This window comes from Tauraco erythrolophus, unplaced genomic scaffold (assembly GCF_009769465.1).
Source record: "Tauraco erythrolophus isolate bTauEry1 unplaced genomic scaffold, bTauEry1.pri scaffold_71_arrow_ctg1, whole genome shotgun sequence".
NCBI classification, from domain to species: Eukaryota; Metazoa; Chordata; class Aves; order Musophagiformes; family Musophagidae; genus Tauraco; species Tauraco erythrolophus.
Window position 1 is genome coordinate 104,489 of NW_028238638.1, and position 10,102 is coordinate 114,590.

A 10,102-nucleotide genomic window follows, 5' to 3' on the forward strand; every position below is an offset into this window, starting at 1 on the left:
GCACCCACGGGTCAGGGCCCTGCCGGTGCCGGGCCCCGGCAGACAGCCCCCACGCAGCTGGTGATGCCGCCTGGCACCGTGGCTGGCTGCGCTGCCGGGAGATGCCAAGGTTGGGGTGGGAGTCCTTTGTGGGCAAACAGGTTCCTGGAGCCGTGCCAGCCATGGCACCACGGGCCGAGGTGGTCCTCGGGGTCACGTTGAGCGTGGGAAACACCACCCCTTCCCTGGCAAACGGGCTGTGCCAACACTTCAGCTCTAACTCTCCCTCTCTTCCTCCAGCGTGGCACCATGGATGCCCTGCACACTGCTGGCATCCACTTTGCAGAGGTGCTGCAGTCCGGGCCGCCTTGGCTGGAAAAGTTCTGGATCTCGGTGACCTCCCTGGCCGATCCCAAATCCATCTTCACCATCTGCTTCCCTCTCGCCTATTTTCTTGACCGCACTGTGGGGGTGTCGGTGCTGTGGATTGGCCTGGTGTCGGAGTGGCTCAACGTGGTCCTCAAATGGTGAGAGGGGAGCCGGGAGTCACGGAGTGCCCGTCACGCCTGGTGGCACCCCGAGGGCTGAGCCAAAACACAACGGAGACGCGTGCCGCTCCCTGCCTGCGGCACACCGGAATCACGCGGAGTTTCAAGCCGCAGTAACGCTTCTTCCAGACACTCACAGCAGAAAAAAAGCCCAGGAGCTGTGAGAACTGGCAGGGATCCTGCCCCTCCCGCTGCCAGCTCCAGCCCTCAGATCCACGGGGATGGGCAGTGAAGGCGTCGGGCCGTTCACTGCTCTGTGGTTTCTCTCTCCAACAGGTTCTTGTTTGGGGAGCGCCCGTTCTGGTGGCTCCATGAGTCCGGACTCGCCAGCAAGGAGCCGCTCGCGCTGCGCCAGTTCCCGGTCTCCTGCGAAACAGGCCCGGGTGAGTTACGGGCGAAAGCTTTTCCTCGCAGCTCCAGCAGGTTCTGGATCCATAGGGAGGGGCTGCAGGAGCCGGGAGGGCCAGTCCGGATGGGCACACTGCGGCTGGAGGCTGCTGCCAGGCTGGCAGGACCCTCCAAGCGGGAAAGCCGTTTGTCAGTGAGCGGCAGGGAGCAGGCTGGGCGCCACGGCTGCTGGCACCATGGCTGCTGGCACAGCGCACGCGGCGCAGGCAGCTCCGGGGCCAGGAAACCCACGGGAGAGTGCCGGCGGCAGGGAGCGGAGCGCCTCCCTCGCCTGCAGAGCCCGCGTCCCTGCCTGGTCTTTTGGGCAGGTGACCGTCGTCCACAGACACCGGCTCATTCCATCCTCATCCTCATCCTCGAGCTGAGCCCCCTGCACCAGGCTGGGGCTGAGGGCTGGGCTCAGCAGCCCCAGCTGATCCCAGTGTCTCCAGCAATCCCAGTGACCTCAGGCACTCACCCCCCCCGGGGCACGCTCCCCCCAGCCCACCGTGTCGAGCGTCCCGTGCTTCCTCTTTGCAGGGAGCCCGTCCGGCCACTGCATGATCGTGGGGGCAGCCCTCTGGCCACTCGTCACCGCCCTGACTGTGCTGGTGTCCCGACGCTCCAGGAGGTGAGTCCCGGGATGGAGGAGCCGGCGCTTGGAAGCCTCCAAAACACCTTTGGAAGAGGGAGGGGATACGGGACCCTTGCCCAGGGGGCATCGCTGTGGAGGGGGTGGGAAGGACAGCTTCCCCTCCCATTGAGGCAGCTGCTGGGCAACACAGCTCTGCCTTGGCAGCTCTGGCTGTCCTGGAGACCCCTGCAAAGCCCCCCCGAGCTGGGTTTTTTTTGCCTTCTTCACCTGCCCTGCCTGGCACGACGTGCCTGGCAGTGCCAAGCCCGACCCCATGGCTGCCTCCCCGCTGCTGACCCTGCTTACCCTTCCAGCCTGCCGCTGAAGCTGAGCCCCTTCGGCGCCTACGCCCTGCTCCTGCTGGCCGTGGGGCTCTCGCGGGTCTTCGTCCTGGCCCACTTCCCCCATCAGGTGGTCGGCGGCATCCTGGCAGGTGAGCGAGGCTGGGGGGGAACATTTGGTCCCTCCACCCGGAGCCCAACACCCACCCCTTGCCCAGGGTGTTATGGGCACCTTCCCCCTCCCCTCGAATCCCCCAGTCCGTCCCAGTACCCCAGCATGCCCGTCCTCGCTGTCCAGGGGCAGCCCTGGGCTGGGGGCTGCAGGCTCACACCCCGACCACTCGCACCCCGGGCTTCTTCCTCGCCACCACGCTGGCCCTGCTGCTCGGCTCCCTCACCCTGCGCCACCTGGTCATCGCCGCTGGCATCGACATCGACTGGTGAGTGCCCAGCAGGTTGCCCCAGGGATCTGCCCCCCTAGGTTGGCATGGGGTTAGCCCCCGAATTTCCCTCCGCTCACCCCTCTCCTCCATCCTCGCAGGTCCATCCGCTTGGCCACCAAACGATGCTCCGACCCCGCCTGGCTGCGCCTGGACACCCGGCCCTTCGCCTCCGTCTGCCGCGACGCTGGCAGTGCCCTGGGGCTGGGGCTGGCCGCTGCCTTCCCCCTGCCCCGGGGGCGGCGGCTGGACCCCCGGCAGCGTGTGGCCGGGGCCGTGCTGGCCCTGGGGGTCATACAGGGTCTGCACCGCCTTCTCCAGCCGGCAGACGTCACCCTGTGGTACGGTGCCAGCTTCTTCAAGTATGCCATCGGGCCCTGGCTGGTGGCATCTCTCCTGCCCTGGCTCGTCCTCACCCTCACCCGCCCACGGGGCTCCCCCCATGCTGAGTAGGGGTCCCCACCATGTCCCAGTGAGTCCTGTGCCCCCCTCCTGGCTTTGCCCATCACCGGTGGCTCCAGGCCAGGAGGGCACTTGCTGTTCCCCCCACTTTGGGATTACAAACCAGTTGTTCAACCCTCGTTGCGTTAACAGCGCTGCCCCCCACCCCCAGGGCAGCAGGACCCCCCTCCCGATGTGGGGCAGGTGGGGGGCACAGCTGGGGGTGCCCCGTGCCCAGCAGGACTGGGCACACAGCGTAGGGACAGCCCCAGCCTTGGGGTCACCGACAAACGGTACCAGCTTCCACTCCACCCCCCTCCCCACCTTGCCCCCCCTTCCAGCTGCCCCAGTTCTCCCAGTTCGATTTACCCATTCTGGGGCAGGGAGGGGAAGGGGCCAGGACCCACCCAACACCAGGACACCCACTGTTCCGTGGTGGCCAGAGGGGCCACCCCATTTCTAACCAAATAAATGTGGCGTTACCAACCTGCCGTCCCTGAGTCCGTCAAAAAGGGGGGGGGGAAGTGGGGGCACGGGCAGAGCCCGGGCTGGGGGGTAATGGGGGCGATGGACCCCCCACAGCCGGGCTGGTCCAGCTCTGTGCTCCGATGTTGGGCCAGATGGAGGCTGAAGGTGGGGAAACTGAGGCACACAGGGCAGTCATGAAGCAACTGGGTCCAGATAGGGGACAGGAAAGGACAGAGAAGTGCTGGCACCCCCGGGCCCCCCTGGTCCCCCCCCCCAAACGCAGTGGGGCACCGCAGGGTATTGCCAGAAACAGTTTTATTTATACAAGGACGAACATCGGTAACATCTTACAAAATACTCAACTGAAAACCATATCGAGAGCGAGCGGGCGCTGGACGGACAGAAAAGAAACCGAGGCAGGGCTGGGGGGGGGGGAGGACAGACATGGGGAGGGGGGGGGGACACCACCAGCCCAAAGCAAGACGGCCACACTGCCGGGGGGCCAGCACCCCTTTCACCCCCCCCACCGCGAGGTGGGTTGTTTCTACACGAGGGGCTTTCTCCCTCCTGGGATGGGGGCGCTGGGGGTTGTGACTCCCACCCCCCAACGAAAGGGGAGGGGTGAGGAGGGTCCCAGGCTGCCACTGCCACCCAACAGAGCCCCCCCCCCCCACCGTGGGGCTGTCCCCAGGGCTGAGGGAGGTGATGGGGACACACCTTCATCCCCATCTCTGCCAATTCACCCCAATTTGGGAACAACCCCCTCACCCCCCCACCCAAAACCCCCTCCGGAATAACGTCAAAGTCGAGGCGCTGTCCCCATCCTCCCCCTCCGCCCCGAGACCTGCACCCGGTGCCACCCATTAAAAAATACTATTAATAATACATCTGTAATAAAATTATATACCTCTGTTTTTTTTTTGGGGGGGGGGGTTTCCTCTCTTTTAAAAATCACTTCGAGTCCCCTCCGGCTGGTGAAATAACAGGAAAATAAAGTGGTTTTTTTTTTCCTTTTTTTTTTTTTTTTTTTTTTTGGTCTCTTTTCCCTTTTTTTTCCTCCCCTCTCTTTAGGAACAGCCAAAGTTTGATCCTAACGAAGGCTCTGGGATGTGGCACCCCATCGACTCCGGGGTGACAAAGGGACGGGGCTTGGCCCCCACCTCTCGTGTCGTCCCCCGCTGAAACGGGGACGCCAAGGGAAAAAAAAAAAAAAAAAAAAAAAAGAAAAAAAAAAAAGAAAATGGTGAGAAAAGCCCCAAAAAACCACAGGGAAATTAAGGCATTAAAAAAAAAAAAAAAAAAAAAGACTTAATTAAAGGCACAAATATTTCCCATCGCTTCCCACGGCGGGGGCCGACACCAGAGCTGGGGAGGGAACAAGTAGGAAAAAAAAAAGAAACAAGGAGAAAAAGGAGAAACCCCCCAAAAAAGAGAGGAGCTGCTGGGGGGGTGGGCCGGGGCAGCGATGGGGAAAACCCACCGGACAGACGGACGGAGGGACAGACGGGGGGGCGGCAGGAGCGGGGGGTGCTGGTGGAACCGATGCTTCACAAGAGACACGACCGCAAACACCGCGTGGAGCCGGGGTCCAGCGGGGGGGACGACGACATTTTTTTGTGGTTTTCTCCTCTTTTTAATAGAAAAAGAAAATATTTTCCTCTTTTTTTCTGCTTTTCCTCCTGGTTTCTTCCATTTCTTTTTTTTTTTTTTGTCCATTTTTATGTGGTTTTTTTTTTTCTTTTTTCATGTGATTTTTTTTTTTTTTCTGAGTGTTTTTCTTCTCTTCTCGGTGTTTCTTTTTTGGAAACGGAAAAAAAAAAGAAATCCCTCGGCCGGGGGACGGCGGGTCACAGCGCGGGCTCAGCCTCCATCGGCTCCTCCGCCGGCCTGGCCAGGGGAAGAGCAGAGCCTGAGCGGGGCCCGTCCTGCTGGGAAACTGAGGCAAGCGATGCCGGTGCTCAGCACCGAGCACCAGCTCCCCCCAGGCCACGGCCCCGTCAGCCCTCCATGTTCCCTGGGATTCTCGGGGTGGGACACGGCAGTTTGGGGGGGATGGATGTCCATCACCCCCCCCCCCCCCTAGGACACGCGTGGCACCGTGCGCAGCCCAAGGGAACACGCATCCCCCCACGGACACGCGTGGCTCGTGCAGAGGCGGGGTGATGCCGGGGGCCGTACCTGGGCTGGGGGTCGGCGCTCCCCTGCTCGGCGCCCACGGACAGCAGGGCCATGGCCGTCACCGTCTCGGCCTCCTCCGTCTCCCCCTTCTGCGCCTCCAGCAAGGAGCAGCCCACGGCCGCCGCGAAGCGCTTCACCGAGCCCCAGTGCTCGCCTGCGGCACCGGCAGCGCTGGCCACGGCCCCTGGGACCCCCAGGACCCCCAGGGCAGGGACAACCCGGAGGGGGACCCCCAGGACCCTCATAGCAGGGACAGTCTGAGGGACCCCCAGTGTCACCTGCAGCTGGGACAGCTCTGGGGACCTCCCCTGGGACCCCCAAGGAGGGGACAGCCCTGGGGACCCCCCATGGAGGGGACAGCCCCGAGGGGACCCATGGGACCCCCATGGTGAGGAGAGCCCCAAGGAACCCCCAGGACCCCCACAGTGGGGACAGCCATGGGACTGTCATGGTGGGGACAGTCCCACAAGACTCCCAGTGCCACCCACAGCTGGGACAGCCCTGGAGACCTCCCCTGGGACCCCCACAGCAGGGACAGCCTCGGGAAACCCCCAGGAGCCCCATGGTGGGGACGATCTAGGAGGGACCATGGGACTACCATGGTGGGGGAAAATCCCAGGAGACCCCATGTCACCCATGGCTGGGACAGCCCTAGGCACCTCCATGGGAGGGACAACCCTGGGGATCCCTCTGGCTCCCCCCCCCCCCGGCAGGAACAGGCCCAGGGACCCCTCCAGGTCCCCCCAGGACACGGACAGTCCCCAGACCCCCCATGGCAGGGAAAGACCCACTGAGGATCCCCTGATGGCGAGGACAACCCTGGGGACCCCTCAGTGACCCCTCTCGTGATAGAATCAGCCCAGGGACCCTCCCGTGGCCCCCAGTGGCAGGGACAGCTCCAGGGACCCCCCCTGGGGACCCCAGCAGGGTCTGTGTGCCCCCCGTCCCTGGCCGCAGGGTCTCACTCTGGATCTCGATGACCTTCTCCAGGGTGGCCACCGCGTTCACATTTGGCTTCTGCTGCAGGAGGGATGGATCCAGGGCTCCAGCTGGGGAGCAGGACACCATCAAGACCCCTAAACCCGCCACCAGCACCCCTAAACCCTCCCCGCCTCAAGAGCATGGACGGGACCGGAGCCCCTCCCATCAACACAGGGGAAACTGAGGCACGACACAGGCCAATGTCTTGTGCTCTGGGGGGGGTTGGCAGGTGGCAGGGGGCGTCCCCATGGGTTGTGAGGGGGTCATCATGGGTGATCCCCGTACCTCCAGGCCGAGCAGAGCAGAGACACAGGCCTCCGAGGCGTCACAGATGGCCGTCAGGTCGTGCCCCCCCTCCAGCGCCAGCACCACCCGGCCGCCCGCCAGCAATCATCAGCTGCTTCGTCAAGTGCCCGAAACCTGGGGGACACACGAGAGTGGGTGGGTGGGGCGGGGTGTGGAACAACAAGTTCCGGGACACCCCCGGACCCCCACTCACATTTGGCAGTGACAGAGTAGCCGCCGAGTGGGGAGAGGTGACCCTCAACGGCATCGAAGCCGGCCGAGACCAGCACCACGTCCGGGAGAACTCGTTGGCGATGGGCATCACCACAGTCCTGGGGGCAGAGGGTCAGGGCTGAGCACAGGGACTCCTCCAAGGGCATGGGGACCCTCCCCAGGACACAAGGATCCTACCCCCAGGGTGTCACAACCCATCCCCAGGACATGGGGACCCCCCCCAGGGTGCAAGAACCCCCTCCCAGGACATAGGGACTCCCCAGGGTGCAGGAATTGCCCCCCAGGGCATGGGGAACTCCTCCCCAGGACATGGGGATCTCTTCCAAGGGTGTGAGGACCCCCCCCAGCACACAGGGACTCCCCAGGGTGCAGAGACCCCCTCCCAAGGGCACAAGGACCCCCCTCTCCTGGACACAGGGATCCCCCAAGGGCAGGGGAGTCCCCCTCAGAGTGTGGCAATCCACCCCAAGGACACAGGGACCTCCCCCCAAGAGCACAGGGACCCCCCCCAGGGTGCAAGGACCCCCTCCCCAGGACATGGGGATCCCACCCCCAAGGACACGGGGATCTCCCCACAGCGTGCAGCAACCCTCCCCTGGATACAGGGTCCCCCCAGGGTGCAGGACCCCTTTAGGACATGGGGATCCCCCCTGTCCAGGACATGGGGTTGCCCCCCAGGACACAGGGACTCCCCAGCGTGCAGGAACTTCCTCTAAGGGCATGAGGACCCCCTCCCCAGGACACAGGGACTCCCCAAGATGCAGAGCTCCCCCCAGGAACAGGGACCCCCCTCCTCACACAGGGATCCCCCCCCCCGACACAGGGATCCCCCCTAAGGGCATGAGGACCCCCTCTCCAGGACCCAGGGACTCCCCAGGATGCAGAACCCCCACCCAGACACAGGGACCCCACCCCTAGAACCCCCACCTGAAGGCAGTGAGATACTCCACGTCCCCGATGGGGGGGGTTCCGACGCCGCCGGTCCAGGCGATGTTGACGTTGTAGCCCACTCCCATCCCGCTGCCCACCTGGGCACAGCACAGGCATGAACCCCCTGCCACCGCAGCGGGGGTAAGGGGAGACATGGGGTGACCCCCCCCACACCTCCACAGCCCCCCCTGCTCCCATACCTCCTCGGGCGCCCCGCTGCCGGGGAAGAAGTTGCCGTCGTCGTAGCGGTGCAGGGAGATGTAGAGCACGTCGGGGTCGCTGTAGAAGGCTTGTTGGGTGCCGTTCCCATGGTGGATGTCCTGCCGGGGCGCCAGCAGCGTCAGGGAACCCACCCAACAACCGGCCCCACTGGGTCCCCGACACCCCAGGGGGGGTCCCCGTCCCCCTCACCCAGTCCACTATGAGGATCCTGCCCACGCTGAGCTTCTGCTGGAGCAGTTTGGCCGAGATGGCCACCGAGTTGGAAGAAGCAGAAGCCCCTTGGAGGGGGGAGGCGGGTGAGCGCCAAGGTGGCCACCGCAGCCCCCACCACCCTGGCCGGGGGTCCCCACGCACTCACATGGCCGCGGACTCCTCGGCGTGGTGGCCCGGGGGCGGATGACAGCGAAGCCGTTCTGCGGGGGACACAGAGGGACACGTGTGGCACGTGGTCACGCGTGTGCGAGGGCTGCCACGTGCACCGCGAGTGCACGCACGAGCGCGGCGCACGCACACGCGTCGCCATCGTGTACACCTGGGCAAGGACAGGGCACACGTGCAATCGTGGGTGAGCACACGTGTGCAAGCTTGCCCGAGGACCACCACCACACACGGGCAAGCGTGCACAAGAGCGGTGCACACGTGTGCAAGCTTGCACAGAGGCCATCACAGCCCCAGGTAAGCGTGCACGAGCACACTGCACACGTGCAAGCGTGTGCAAGGGCTGCCATGCACGCCTAGGTGAGTGTGCACGGTATTGGTGCACACACCACAGTGTGCTGAGGGACCATCACCCCCCCAGGTGCACGAGCAATGCACACACACACACAAGTATGCACAAGGACAGTGCACGCACACGCAAGCGTGCATGAGGATTGTTACACACCCAGGTAAGCGTACACGGTGTCAGTGCAAAACACGTGTCAGTGCACTTGAGCACCATCATGCACACAGGTAAGCGCGCACGAGCACAGTGCACGTGCACACGTGCCGTCATGTACACCTAGGCAAGGACAGGGCACACGTGCAAATCGTGCATCAAGGCTGTCACGCACACTCAGGTGAGCACACACGTGCAACGTGCTTGAGGACCATCACTCACACCCAAGGAGGCGTGCACAAGAGCACGGTAACCGTGCACGAGAGCGGTGCATGCACATGCAAGCTTGCACAGGGGCCATCAGCATCCCTGCCAAGCATGCACACGGATTGGACGGTGCACACACAAGCAAGTGTGCACGGCGATCAGCGCACCCCCAGCCCAGCGTGCAAGAACACGGCGTGCACACACGCGCTTGCACAAGGGCCATCGCACCCCCAGCTGAGCACACACAGAAGCATGCACGAGTGCTGCTCCCAAGGAAGCACGTGCACCCCGAGCGTGCGGGTGGCCGGGGGTCCACGTGCAAGGCCCCCCCCACCCTCCCCGGCTCACCTTGATCTCGCCAGCGGCCCCTTGAAGGCCAGCTCCACCAGGAAGCCCACCGCCCATGCGCACGGCGCTGGACGAGTGCATCTCGTTCCACACCGTGTCACTGTCCACCTGCGGCGGGACGGGGGCAACCGGGGAGGGGGGCACACACATCAGCGGGGCCACACCAAGCCCCGGGACCCCCCACCCACCCACCCACCGCGTACTCACCCCGATGCCCCCGCACGGCAGCACGTGTACGTCTTCTGGCCAATGGACCTGGGGGGACAAGGAGCGCCGTGATGGGGTTGGGGGGGGTCAATGGGGACCCCCACATCCAAAAGGGGGTCTGGGTGTCCCCTGCCCCCAGCCAGCACCCACCCAGCAGCTTCTTGCCATCGAGCTTCTGGCGGTTGAGGGGACTGGTGCCGTAGAGCAGCGCGTGATGCTCCGCGTGCACCGTCTGGATCTCCTCAGCGTCGCCTTCCTGCCCGGATGCGCTGGGGAGGGGGGTGCAGGGCTGAGCCCCCCCGCCCTAAAGGATGGAGCGGGACCCCCCCCGCCCCGGGGTGCCTCACCTCACACTTGCCCAGCAGGCCGGTCTCCTGCAGCCGGGACCAGATGCTCTGGATGCGGCCGGCGTGCTCGGGTGGACGGTGGTGTTGAGCAGGCGCACTGGTGCTTCA

At 64.5% G+C, this 10,102-nt stretch overlaps 2 protein-coding genes across 2 annotated transcripts; one reads left to right on the plus strand and one right to left on the minus strand.

Annotated features, from left to right (window-relative positions):
• Positions 1–281: 281 nt before the first annotated feature.
• G6PC3 (glucose-6-phosphatase catalytic subunit 3) lies at positions 282–2,727 on the plus strand. The gene is made up of 6 exons (XM_086631018.1): positions 282–506; positions 804–910; positions 1,455–1,545; positions 1,863–1,981; positions 2,128–2,269; positions 2,371–2,727. The coding sequence occupies exons 1-6, from the start codon at positions 289–291 to the stop codon at positions 2,720–2,722; spliced, it is 1,029 nt and encodes a 342-aa protein (XP_086487144.1). The 5' UTR covers positions 282–288; the 3' UTR covers positions 2,723–2,727.
• Positions 2,728–5,025: 2,298 nt separating this feature from the next.
• LOC147525787 (histone deacetylase 5-like) lies at positions 5,026–10,078 on the minus strand (the record flags this gene model as incomplete). Its single annotated transcript, XM_086631013.1, is given in 19 exon segments — positions 5,026–5,103; positions 5,374–5,510; positions 6,322–6,396; positions 6,399–6,405; positions 6,623–6,727; positions 6,729–6,757; positions 6,837–6,923; positions 6,926–6,954; positions 7,784–7,884; positions 7,987–8,106; positions 8,198–8,269; positions 8,271–8,286; positions 8,367–8,403; positions 8,406–8,421; positions 9,441–9,548; positions 9,648–9,687; positions 9,689–9,695; positions 9,798–9,936; positions 9,995–10,078. Coding segments are annotated over 19 exon segments (1,287 nt in total), but the record flags the coding sequence as incomplete, so codon positions are not given.
• Positions 10,079–10,102: the final 24 nt, after the last annotated feature.

Excerpts from the sequence above, each read along its gene's own strand:
- G6PC3 (XM_086631018.1), top strand. The coding sequence starts at position 289 with ATGGATGCCCTGCACACTGCTGGCATCCACTTTGCAGAGGTGCTGCAG. Across the intron at positions 507-803 it reads CTCAACGTGGTCCTCAAATG|GTTCTTGTTTGGGGAGCGCC; the intron begins GTGAGAGGGGAG and ends TCTCTCCAACAG. Across the intron at positions 2,270-2,370 it reads GCTGGCATCGACATCGACTG|GTCCATCCGCTTGGCCACCA; the intron begins GTGAGTGCCCAG and ends CCATCCTCGCAG.